A 13,361-nucleotide genomic window follows, 5' to 3' on the forward strand; every position below is an offset into this window, starting at 1 on the left:
ATTGGGGACTATCAACATAGGCCCAGTGCCATGCCCAGGCTCTGTATCTAGAGATTGCTTACTGTTGTCAGCCTTTCCAGGGCGGAGAACCTCTCATCCCAGGTCGCTGCAGACTTCTCAAATGCCTCGTGGCGCTTGATGAGCTTCTCCACCTCATCCACGCTCTGGCCAATTTCGCGGCTGGATAGGTATGGCTCCTGTCCGAGCAGCCAAGCCTCGGCCACGCTGGCATCCCTTGAGAACTGATGGACCTCCAAAACTGCACAGGGTACCAATAGTGAATTCAGGCCTCAGGGTCACCTGGCACCACTGCCCTCTGGAGGCATTGTGCGCACAGTTTATGGTCTACAAGCCTGGCATCCTCCAATGCAAGCGCAGTACGGGTCATATATGCTATTTTATCTTCACGGCAGTCATGACTAAATAAATATTACTGGGCAGATTTTATACTGAGAGCAGACTTCCATAACAGTGTGCGAACATTTCCTAAGTGGGACAACGCCTAGCAGATTAAACGGTGCACATCCACAATGTATTCTCATCACTTAGCTCTACCTCCATGAAACAGGTCCTTAGAACCTAGAAGGATTCGTGGGACCCCGTTTTCTCTTGGGGGTGGTGGTGGAGGGAAGCAACAGTTTGGACCAAAGTGGCATTGTGCCTCATCCTTGTCCCTCCATGTGAAACCACAGAACATTTCTACCCTGCAAGCAGGAGGAGATGGGACCTAGCAAACCTGGCTTCACACCGAGCTAACATTACTTCTCACTGTATTACTGCTGGCAATTCCAGGGCTAGCCAGGTAAGAAGTGGACTGCGGGCGGCACCAGTATCCCTGCAGTAGGATGGTTATGTTTTGACACCTTAGTGGCTCCCAATTTAGTAAACAGAGAATAAGGCATCTCTGCGTAGGGTCTTAAGGTAAGGACTGTGCAGATCATGTGGTATTCAGTTTATCGCAGTATATGATACATGGCTTTTGATTCACTGAATGAAATTGAGAGTTTTCAAAAAAACTAAGTCAAATTCTCAAAGAATGGCCCAGAGCGAGACATCAGAACTATAGGCCTAACAGGATGTGCCTCCACGAATCTTCTACAAACCTTTTCAAAAGGACTCCTTTGCAGTTTACTTCTAGCAAGCACCCAATGTGTATATGAATGGGCTTAGAACCTAAGGGCAGTACCCAGAGTTCTATCACAGAATGTCAAAGTATGGTGAATTACTCTATTTTTAATGTTCAGACCAATTATGAGATGTAATTTCTAATATTATACACTATAATCCTTGCAAGGGCTCATCTTCCTTGATAAATATGAGGACAAAAAATAGATTCTACCTCACAAGATCATTGGAGGTATTTACATGTGACAAAACACTCAGAAGAATGCTGAGTGCAAGGCAAAACTTTAAGAGATGTTAATGCTAACAATCTTCCACTAAAAAATACCAGATATAAGGCGAGCTAGTTTTTCACTTTGATTGTGAAGAAATCATGTTGAAGATGATGGGAGGGGCTTTGTATCTAGACAGATGTCACATTCTCATACTCATGCGTCACATTCTCATACTCATGCATCTAAGTCCCAAATCCCACTTACAACACTATGATCAATCATAGAGTGAAAAATATTGACTATGCCAGCAAGAAAAAGCATATCGAATGCCAAAAATCATCAAGTAATAATAATGCATTAAATAAAGCTGAGAGAAAACCATGCATGCTTTCCATGGATGCCCCAATAGAGTAGAAAGAGAAATGAAGTATGTCCTTACTCAGTCTTAACCATTCCCATCTGTCTTCCCACTTGTCAATCATTTCTTTTCTCTTTTCCGTCAACTGTAGTAACTTTTCTTTGATCTGCATGAAAAGAAGATTCCAGACATCTTAGCAGGTGCACACTGTGTCCTTCTTATCTTTCCTAGAGGTCATTTCACACAAGTAAGTCTTTTCTGCAGTGACTACCACTAAGCTAGGAACCATGAGCTCAGTTGATATGCATCCTGGGACTACAGCTGGAAAGGCATGGTTTCTTTCAGAAGGAACACCCCGCAAAGCTGCTTTCTTGTAAGGAGCCAACAATGCACTGGGCATCCCTGACCCCTGGGAGATCAGTCCTGGAGTGATCATATTCACAAAGAGAGGAACAGCAACGGAGCCATGTCCTGGCCTCTGTAAGAGGATGACATCCACCCTCACACAGGGGCCCTGTCACGGAACTTGTCAATGCCACCACCCCATGAGCAAAGCAACAAAATGCTAAAGACAAATTTAATGGAGAATAGGTGTGAACCAGCAGGGTACTGATGGAGGAGTAAAGACAGGTCAATTTTTTAACCAGAGGCCCTTAAAAAATTACCTTCTTTGTCACAGAATTGCTGGCTCTGGTCTACAATATTGCCTGTCTTGGGCCCGGAGTTTGGCCTAGTGGTAGAGTGCTTGCCTAGCATGCACGAAGACCCAGGGCCTAGCATGCACGAAGACCCAGGTTCGATTCTTCAGTACCACATACATAAAATCCAACGGCAGGGCTCAGACCCTGAGCTAAGCCCAAGACTGGCAAAATAAATAAAGTAAAAAGAAAATTTCCTGTCATTCTAGGCAGGCAGGAGAAAGTAAGTTTTGAAATTTGTGTATGAGGGTGTGCACACATGTGGTTTACTTTGTACTTGCAGGTTCTGTAAATAAGAATTTAACCAATGCAGACTGGAAACATTACAAAAAGTAACTAAGTGTAAGGAACACATGAACTTCTTTTTCTTGTCATTCTTTAGGCAGCCTAGTATAATAATTACATTTCATTCACCTTGTGTTAGCTGTTATGAGTAACCCAGCTTTAAAACATGTGGGAGGATGCTGTTGGTGATTTACAAATAATATAGCATTTTATATAAGCATCTAGGGAGTCTAGGATTTAGGGAGGTCGTGGATAGAATCCAGGGATAGCCATTCATAGCTTTCTGTTTATGATGTGTGTGCATCTGCACACACCCTCTCCAGTTAGTTTTTATCTCATCTCCAGCTAATCCGTCCCACAGGCTGATCCCTCCCACAGCCCCAAGGAGTGGCATTACCTCCTCAGATGCATAGTGCTTTCTAGCCAGCAGGGATTTCCCAAGTTCAATGCAGGTTGTGAAACTGTCGTTGCGAGCATCAATTTCAGCTTTAATACCTTGATGATTATTCATTAATAGTTCAACAGATGACACATCCCTAAAATTAGACCAGTAACACCTCTTTTAGGAAATCAAGTGTTTTAAATACAAGTATGTAGGTTTTAAAATATGTGGTCAATTTGAGGGAAAATGATGGTTGAACTGGCCTTTGAGGCTGGTTCACAGGTCCATGAGGCTAAGGTCCCAGGGGGGATGACTCACTCAGCTCCTTTTATTTGTGCTGAGTAATTCAGAAGGGTCATTTGGTAAGTGTAAGAAAACTGCCTATTTTCAGTATAAACCTTTATCCCGAAATGCAATTTGGGCAGGCGCTCTGTCCACAGGGCTCAGGATGTATACCCCAGAACAGGTGGGGAGTCTCAGAACCAAGACAGAAAATAATAGAGAGGGGAAATCAGTGGTTTTGTTGTGAGAACTCCTCATAGATCAAAATCTACTGGCCATGGCCCAGGGAGTAAGACTGCTTTTTATTATTTTATTTATTGGTTGTGGGGCTTGAACTCAGGGTCTGGGCACTGTCCTCAAGCTCTTCTGCTCAAGGCTGGTGTTCTACCACTTTGAGTCACAGTGCCACTTCCAGTTCTCTGATGGTTAGTTAGAGGTAAGAATCTCACAGACTTTCTTCCTGGGCTGGCTTTGACTGAGATCCTCTGATCTCAGCCTCCTAAATAGCTAGAATTACAGACATGTGACACCAGCACCTGGTAAGACTGACAGAAATATTTCTTATATTATGGTACAGTTTTTTATCTCAGTTACAAGGGAGTGAAAGTTGGTAGGTTATATCTGTGCTTGTTTGTTCAACTATTGAACTTTTCACTGCTTTGAATGAAACAAAAGCAGAGAACGAACATTAACTTATCATCCCACAACACCACTAAAGCAGATGTGGAGAGTGATCTCTTTGGTAATGTGTATGGAAAGGGACAGAAGGACTTTTAATCTAATCAGCAGGGGAAGAGTGAGCTGGGTGCCTGTGGTTCACGCCTGTCATCCTAATTGCTTAGGAGGCTGAGATCTAGAGATCTCAGTTCAAAGCCAGTCTGAGCAGGAAGTTCATAAGACTCATCTCAATTGATCACCAACCCTCACAAAGTAGAGCTTTGGCTCAAGTGGTAGAGTACTAGCCTTAAGCAAAAAAGCTCCAGGTTAGAGCGTAGGTCCTATGATCAGCACAAAAACAAACAAACAAACTTAGGGGTCAGGAGTTTGGTCTAGTGGTAGAGTGCTTGCCTAGCATGCACGAAGACCCAGGTTCAATTCCTCAGTACTACATACAAAGAAAAGCCAGAAGTGGTACTGTGGCTCAAGTGGTAGAGTTCTAGCCTTGAGAAAGCCCAAGGACAGTGCTCAGGCCCTAAGTTCAATCCCTAGGACTGGCCAAAAAAAACAAAAACAAAAACAAAAAATCAAAATCTTAGAAAATGCTATCTCATTCCAAAGATAAGATGGCTATGAGTGCCTAGGATACATGACCAGGAAGGCACAGGTGAGTATGGAATAGAACCTAGGAAGGTCCACGGGTCCTGGCAATGGAGTGCAAGAGACATCGGAAGCAGTGATGGCTGTCCCCATCTCTGCACCCAGAGGGCCCAGAGTATTTATTACCTTGGCTTCTCTTGGGCTTCTATCTGCCGGATGACATCCTCCATCCAGAGCATGAGGTCCCGCACCATGCTGAAGAAGCGGAACTTGTCCCCTGTGTCCACCAGCCGCACCCTGCGGCCCTCACAGGCGTCCAGCAGGGACTTCCAGGCTTCTAGGACCTCGTTCTCACGTTTCTGGATGTCGTCAGCTTTGTCACCCGCATAGGCTGCCTGGAGGCGAGCTGCGTCTTCCTGTAGCTGCCTCACCTGCAAAGCCATGGGGAAGATGAGTCAAGTTGACCCCAATCTCCCCACACTCCTTCCTTATCACTCAGCTACTAAAGGAGCGCCAGGCCAAATGGGGCCATTGTCCCTCAAGAGCTCTGATTTCACTGAGGAGGCCCCAGTCAGAAAGAGACAGGTTCTGTAAACCTATGCAACTGCATTGTTGGCTTCATACCAATATAAAATAAATGCTACAGATATACAGGCAAGAAAGGTGAGGAAAGGAGCCCTGGATGTAGCCTGGGATATAAAGATATAAAGATGGCATGAGTGGGACATTTCCAGATACAGTCCCCAAAACCAACACCTTCCCTGCTTATTCAGGGTAAAGATAATTTCTATCAGCCACGTGCTGATGACTCTTGCAATCCTAGATTCTCTGGATGCTGAGATCTGAGGATTGTGCCAATCTGAGGATTTCCTGCTAACCCCAGGCAGAAAAGTCTGTGACTCTTTTTCTTTCTTTTTAAATAAATATATACTATAACACAGCTATAACTATTCATCCCCTGTTGCCTATAGCTGCTTTATGCTAAGATGGCAAAGGCAAATAGCTATAATAAAGACTAAATGTTCCATACAAAGCCAAAATATTTACTATCTGGCCTCTGGTAGAAAATGTTTGCTACACAGGGCACTAATCAATGGTTTGGCTGTTCTCCACTCTTGTGGCTTCACACAGAAGCCCTATGCTCTTAAGTTTTTTGCTCAAGGCTGGTGATCTACCACTTGAGCCACATCTCCACTTGCAGCTTTATTCTCATTAACTGGAGATAAGAATTTCACAGTTTTGTCTGCCCAGGCTGGCTTCAAATATCTATTCTCAGATCTCAGCCTCATGAGTAATTAGGATTGAGCCACCAGTGCCTGGAAACATTCACAATAGACAAAAACAAAACCCCTCAAAATCCATTTACAATCAAACTGACTTATTTTCTAGGGATCTGAAATATATCATTCCATTTTCAACTAAAAGGGATATGATTAAACAGGAAACTGCACAGAGTGTAGAAACTAGCGAATGTTTACACTAGATTTTCTCTTATACTGTTATTACTTTGTCAAACATCTTTTAAACAAAGTCTTTGTGTTAGCCCTTCAATACTGGGTGGAAAACATCAGGCATATTAAAATGTTAAAATCTCATTTTTTCTTTTCGGATGGTTCATGGTTTTGGCAAAGATTCTGGATGGACACAATAACATAAAACAAAATCTTGTTGAGGCCTACACCTTGCAAATGTTTATATGTGCAGAATTATTATCATCATGAGTTATTTAACCATGTTTACAAATGTGGCAAACTTAGAACTCAATGGACTGAAAAGCTCTTGCAAAATGGGAGTATTATCATAATGTGTGCACAAGTACATGTATATTTAATTCTGCTAATCTTTTCAGGCAGGTTTGGAGGAGCTAAGGAACAAAGAGATGCAATGGGAAGTTTCTACATAGCATCTTAGTGCATCACCACCCACCTGAGTGCCCAGAGCTTGGATGTCATGCTCAAAGGTGGTGTGCATTCGTTGTAAGGTCTCCACAGTGTTCTGATCTCTCCCAAGCTCCTCAGGCAGTTTCTTGTGTTTGTCTTGGATACGCCCAAAGATCTCCTTGGCATCATGATAAAACTTATGCAGTTCATAGGAGGCAGCCAGAATCTGTGTTCTCGTGTCAATGAGCTCCAGCAGGTCAGCCCAGGCTTCATTAAGACCATCCTTCCACTCGGCGATGGTAGCAGCATCCGAGTGCCCGGAGTTGATGAGATCATCTGCCATGTGATTGACTGTATCCACACGTTCCTGCCCAATGTTCCCTGTGTCTCGAGCAAATTCCCGGAATCGTTCTTGCAACATCTGAAAGGATGGGTATAAAGAAATCAATGAGACCATTGGGAACATTTTACTTTGTGATCATGTGAATGCCACTGGCAACGAAACTGGAATCATGTGGGAGGTAACAAGTAGTATGGCATGACTTTAAGGACAACAAATCTGTGCTAAAAAAACTATCATGTCTTTCTCACTGGACCTTCTATAATTGTCAGAGGATGGGGCAAAGAGAGGTGAGCCGATCTAAGTCAACATTACTTGATAAAGAACCAAGTGGAAACTGAACCTCACAACTTCTGATTAGAGTCCAGGACATCACATCTGCTCACAGCCTTCCACAACTTCCTTGATAAAGGCCACTCATGCTCTGCCCAGGTACTTACAGTGACATGCTCGTAGTCCTGCCCCAGTTCATGGGACCCTGCGACCACCTCCCTCTCAGCAATCCACTGCTCCAGGTCATCCACCTCTCGGTTGAGCTGGAATAGCCTGTGCCTCTCATCTAGCTTGCCTCTCCTCTCTTCGGCAAGGTCCTTCAGGCCAGCATACAGCTTATCCACTTTGGACTGCCGCATGCTGATGCGCTCACTGAAAAGAGGGGAGAAAGGACACCTTAAATGTCAAGTTTCTTCTGGGGAGACACAAAGGAGGGAATATTAATACAAATTTTCTCTAAGGAAGCTTCTACTTCTATCTTTTAGCCTGAAAAGAAAAACTCTACCGATGGCCTCTATCTTTTCTAACAGTGTGTATTGCCTACCCCTACTATGACAGCTGGTTCTAGCTACTTCCATTTCCTGGGTCTTGAGTGCATTTTTTTTTTTTTAAAGAGGTTAAATTTTCTCCCCTCCACCTTCTACTCAGAGTAAGAGTCTCCCATCAGGAAATCAGAGAGACAAGGACTTGCTGGTGCCTATCCTGGAGACAGGAAAACAGGGGGCAGGGAAGGGTGACTTCATCTCTCTTCATCTGCCTTAATTCCTAAAAAGCAATTCTAGAAAATGCCCGAAGTGGGCGCTTCTCAAGTTAACACTCTTGCCGCAGAGCAAACACCACACACATGCCTATTTACTCTAAGATATTCTGAGTACTTGCATAAAAGTTGAGCTATCCTTTTGTCCTTTTTTTCCCTTATAGGTCCATTCGTTTACTTATTTACTTGTACTTAGAGGCTCAGATCTAGGACCTTGAACATGCATTTTCCAAATAAATATTCCACATCTGAGCTCCACCCCCAGCCTGCAGATCCTTACCCTCAAAGTACTAACTGCCTTCCTATTAGTTGACAGTGTAACCCTTTACTCTTCCTGTTCACCTTAGGCTGTTGAATTATATGTAAGAACAAAGATCCCCCTCAACACTAATTTAAGATGAATGTGGCCATTTTCTTCTTGGGCTCTCACGGAGGTACAGAGTATCTGATGGCAGCCTCAAAAGAATCACTCACACATGACCTTGAAGATATAAATATATAACTACATAGACAAAAATCTATGGTGGGATGTTTACTCTGCAGACATAATGATATATAGATATGTATTTATGACAAACTCTCAGCTTAATTTTATGTGCCAGTGATTGCATATAGAGATTCAATTCTTGAATACTTGTTAAACCTGACATCTGAAATATGATGTAAAAAAATCAGTGTTAATAAAAAAAAAAAAGAATCACTCACCTTTCAGGATGGCTGTCAGCCACCAGGGCCCGGCTTGTCTTGGAGAGCTGGTGTACTGTCTCTGCATAGTCTTCTACCGCTTGCTCTAAAATTTGGTGTTTCTTCAACATGGAGACAGCACTCTGCTCATCCTGAAAAGAGATGGATTGTCACAACCACAGACAAGCACAGTAGCTCTTCTGGCCTGATTCTACCTTAAGGAACAAAAGGCTAACTGTGCAATGGGACAAGCGGTAGGACAAACAGGAAAACACTAAAAATGTGGTGTGACTTGTAAACAGGAATGTTCCGAGAGGGTCTACAAGGGGCACATGATGACCCAGAGTGATCAAGGCCCTCTTGAGGTACAGAGTCAAGTACAGGCAGGCCAAGTGAGTCCTGCCTGGCCGAAACCCCCACAGCCTGTCAAGTATGAAGATGACGACACTAGAGAACCTTGAAATATTTTAAAGGCATCAAAACCATTTTGTACATTGTAAAGCCCATGGCATTCTATGTAGGATTCTGGAAAATCCCTTTATACAAAAGAAACGACAGGACAAATCACAATGGTGTACAATTTAATCAAGAAGATGTGTCTAGGGCAAAGAGAAGTCAGATTTTAGATGCTTCTGCCACTAGGATGCCTCTTTAAAACTCAAAGGAAGATGCAAAAGGTGGCTCATTGACAGAGCCACCAGCAAACAAGCCCAAGGTCCCAGTCTGAGACCCCTTTGAGGATGGGGACCCGTGCTTCTTCTTCTCACCTTGGCCTTCTCCTCAGACATCATGTATAGCTCCTGCTCGCTCATCCATGCTTCGGCCTCAGCTGCATCAAAGTAGTATTGCTGAGCCTTGTGCGCCTCCTCAAGCCGCCGGTGGCGTTTCTCTGTCTCCTCGATGAGGAGCCCCCACAGCTGCTTCAGGTCGGCGAGCCTCTGTCTGATGGCTTCAGCATTGAGGCTGCTACTGTCAGTGACAATGTTTTGGCTTCTCTCAAAGATGTCATCAATGCGAGGCTGATGCCCCTGGATTTCTTTCTGGAGAGTCTGTGTGGGAGTGGAACACACACCCCAAGCCTTGATAATCACAGTCTGATACTTACGTGGACTGCTAAGAACCAAGAATGTGCACACCTTCAGAGCTCTCTTATGTGCTCTGCCTTTAGGAAGCTGAGCTAGTTCGAGCAGAAACACTTACCTGGTTTTTCTTTATCAGCAGCTGAACAGTCTGGAGGTTGTGGCCGTGATCTGTGGAAGTTGCCAAAGGCATCCTCTCACCTACCCACAACTGGAAAGAATTGTAAACAAGTGGTCAGGACTGACTGTACAGAGGACAAATACTTGACAAAGAGTAGCAGGAAGACTGGCTACAGAGAGTGTCAAACCCTTCTTCCAAGGGACATCAGAAGGTGGGTGATGGGTCATGGTCTTCTTGGACCCCTGGCAAATCTTTCAAATCCCACTTCATCCTCAATGTCAGAGCTTTAGTAAAATTCAGGAGTACAGAAAGGCACGGAGGCGCATGCTTATAATCCTGGCAACTCTGGAGGCTGCGAATAAGGGAATCAAGTTCCAAGGCCAGCTTGGGCAAAAAGTTCACAAGCCTCCATCTCAACCAAAGAAGCTAGACACAATACAGCCACTTGTCATTCCAATCACAATGGGAAGTGTCAAATAGGCAGATCCTGGGTCAGGCAAATGATTGGTCAAAAAGTAAGACCTTGTGTCAAAATAAACAATGCAATAAAGAAAAAAAAAAAAAGACTGAAGGTATACCTCAGCGGCACAATGCCTGTTTGGCAAATGTGAAACTGAGCTCCAACTTCAGTATCATGGAAAGAGAGAGAGGAAGCAGCTGGGTGCAGTGGCTCATGCCTATAATCCTAGCTACTCAAGGGGCTGAGATCTGAGGATCATGGTTCAAAGCCAGCCTGGGCACTTGAAGTCCATGAGGCTCTTATCTCCAATTAACCACTAGAACATGGGAAGTGGTGCTGTGGCTCCAGGGGTAGTAGCCTTGAGCTGAAGAGCTCAGGGATTACGCCCAGGCCCAGAGTTCAAGTCCCACGACCAACAAAAAAAAACAAAAAAACAAAAAACAGAGTATGGGTGTGAAAGCTGAGCTTACTGATGTGGCCAAAGTGAGCATAACAGAGTAGTGAGAACATGGGGTCAGGAAAATTAAGACTACTTGTGACAGGGGTCCACTCACGATCTCATCCTCCACATCCCTGTTGAACTGATGGATCTCTTTGGAGGCCAGCAGATTATGCTTCCTTTCATTCAAGGGTTCGAGCAGCTCCATGAACTTGGTCTGCACAGTGAGGCGCTTGCTGTCTACCTCGTCGGTACTCTTCCCTTCCTGACTCAGCGCTTGGGCCTGGCTCTGGAGCTCCTCAATCTCCTTCTTCCGTACTTCCATCTGGTTCTCTAGCATCTAAAAGTGAAAGAAACAGCGACTTTGCCTCAGAGCAGGGGAAACAGATGACCTATGAAGTACTTAGTATACTGGCCCAAAGGGAAGAATGAACAATATTATCTTATACAGTAGAAAGCCCAAGAAATAGCTCTACTAGTCAGTAATTCAGCTCAACAAATGATGTAGAAACATCCCTTTTCTGGAATTTTAAAGCTGTGGGTAGTATTTAAACTTGTCCATGAACTTGGGGAAGGAAATGCCAAGGGTGATAAATGGAAAAAAGACAGCTCTTATTTTCCTGTCCAGAAACCAGTTTCACTTTTAGAAAGGAGTTATGGTTGGTCTTGAAGCCCTAGTTTGTTTATGTTATCTTCCTTCATTTCCTTGGTCAAAAAGGACAATCAACAGAACACATACTAGTTGTTCATTTAAAGAACATAGGTACAAGTGAAAGCAGAGGCCTCTCGCCAGGAACTGTCACGCTGGGAAGACCACATGCTGACAGCTTAGGGAAAACAGGCTTTTCATTTGTGTACTGACTGACTCTGTTCCCAGGTAGAGGAGGTAAGCAGCTTGCAGAGCAAGGAGTAATCAAGTCATTTAGCAAAAGGAGAAGTCAGTATCACTTTGGATGAAGGAGCCAGCCTCAGTACTGTCCCATAGTGACAGTTTTCTCCTCACAACTGCACATACAGCAGAGCCAGACAGGATAGCCACTGGAAGATTCTGCCACATACTTCTCTCAGCCGCAAGGCAATTGTTTCTCATTAATTCAAGCAAATTCCTTTGCCTTTTGAGCCTTCTGTTGTGATACAGAAACCTGGAAAAACCCAGAGTTCTTTTACAGTCTCTAAATAATTTGGATAGTGGATACCTATCTACATATTATACAACGAACAATGTAAACATGATACCTTCACTTGCATCAGATGCACTGCTAGATAAAGTAACTACAAAATGATATTTAAGGGCCAGGAGTATGTCTTAATACTAGAGTGCATGTTAGCATGCACGAAGACTTGGGTTCGATTCTTCACTACCACATTCATAGAGAAGAAAGTCAGAAGTGGTACTGTGGCTCAAGTGGTATAGCTGTAGCCTTGAGAAGGCCCATGGATAGTGTTAGCCCCTGAGTTCAAGCCCCAGAACTGGAAAAAAATTAAAATGGTATTTAAAAAGCTGTTCCAGCTGGGCACAGTGGCTCACGCTTGTAATCCTAGCTACTCAGGAGACTGAGATCTGAAGATCTTGGTTCAAAGCCAGCCCAGGCACTAAAGTCCATGAGTCTCTTATCTCCAGTTAACCACTAGAAAACCGGTAGTGGCCCACTGGCTCCATAGGTAGGGTGGTAGCCTTGAGATGAGGAGCTCAGGGACAGGGCCCAGGCCCAGAGTTCAAGCCCCACGACCAACCAAAAAAAAAATTGTTCCTATGCTGACACCCAATGCTTTTACAGACACTGCTTTTCTAGCTGACTCTGGAAATGTCCACTGATGCTGAGAGAGCACTGTACTGGGCATTAAGTCAATGCCTTGTCCACTTGCCTGTTGCTTTTTCAGCAGGATATTGACGCTGGTAAGGTCTTTGCCATAATCATCAGACTGAATCTGACTCTCCAGACCGTGTAGCCATTTATCTAGATCTGCGCAGCTCTGGGTGAAAAGTTCAGCCTTGTTTGCATCAAAGAGCCGCTGGGCTTTGGTCTGGGTGGTGGATTCAAGGACTTCCCACATTTTATGTAAACCAGTGAGTTTCTCCTTTACCACGGCTTCTGTCTCAGGCTTTTCTGAAATGAGCTGCATTCCTTCCTGGAAAACACAAACCAGTGTGGTTATAACTAAATACAATTTGCAAGCGAATAAATGTCACTGTGTAAAACAAACCTAAGATACTTGATCTGTGATTTACCCATTCATTCAGCATGTGCACGCTCACATTTACACAGTCTTCCCACAGAAGTTACTATTGAAAAAAATCAACCACAGTCTTGTCTTCTCACAACAAAATTTCAGGGAAACACACTCCTAAGTGCTACATGCAGAAATACTATTAACTGGAGCAATGGGATATTCGGTGCTAATATACTAAGGTTTCATCACCTCCACGCCCCAGAGACCACACCTAACACGTCTTTCTAACTCTCAAGAGCCTGGTGCAATAGAGCAAGTATGAAGGGAGAAGGAAAGATGGGGAACACACGGTGCTCAGTTCAAGTGCCTGGTGGGTCACAGTAGTCACACACAGATTTCAACACAAAGTTTTTAGTTTTGTCATTCCTGTTCCTTCAACTCTGGGCATGGATGTTGTTTCTGAGTTTCTTTTGCTCCAGGCTAGCACTACCTCTTGAGCCACAGCACCACTTCCAGCTTTTTTTGTGATTAACCAACAATAGAGCCTCACAGATTTT

At 44.0% G+C, this 13,361-nt stretch overlaps 1 protein-coding gene across 2 annotated transcripts in view; it reads right to left on the bottom strand.

Annotated features, from left to right (window-relative positions):
* Sptbn1 (spectrin beta, non-erythrocytic 1) overlaps window positions 1–13,361 on the bottom strand; it is a 169,482-nt gene that overhangs the window by 11,439 nt on the left and 144,682 nt on the right. For both annotated transcript variants that reach the window (XM_090336921.1, XM_090336923.1), the window contains 11 exons: window positions 12,499–12,762; window positions 10,748–10,972; window positions 9,734–9,823; window positions 9,301–9,582; window positions 8,555–8,685; window positions 7,260–7,464; window positions 6,526–6,900; window positions 4,786–5,030; window positions 3,076–3,214; window positions 1,777–1,861; window positions 63–259 (listed from right to left, as the gene is read on the bottom strand). In XM_090336921.1, the coding sequence (XP_090193047.1) occupies window positions 63–259; window positions 1,777–1,861; window positions 3,076–3,214; window positions 4,786–5,030; window positions 6,526–6,900; window positions 7,260–7,464; window positions 8,555–8,685; window positions 9,301–9,582; window positions 9,734–9,823; window positions 10,748–10,972; window positions 12,499–12,762 (2,238 nt within the window). The remainder of the gene's footprint in view (window positions 1–62; window positions 260–1,776; window positions 1,862–3,075; window positions 3,215–4,785; window positions 5,031–6,525; window positions 6,901–7,259; window positions 7,465–8,554; window positions 8,686–9,300; window positions 9,583–9,733; window positions 9,824–10,747; window positions 10,973–12,498; window positions 12,763–13,361) is intronic.

This window comes from Megascapheus bottae, chromosome 7 (assembly GCF_031878675.1).
Source record: "Megascapheus bottae isolate mThoBot1 chromosome 7, mThoBot2.hap1, whole genome shotgun sequence".
Lineage (NCBI taxonomy): Eukaryota > Metazoa > Chordata > Mammalia > Rodentia > Geomyidae > Megascapheus > Megascapheus bottae.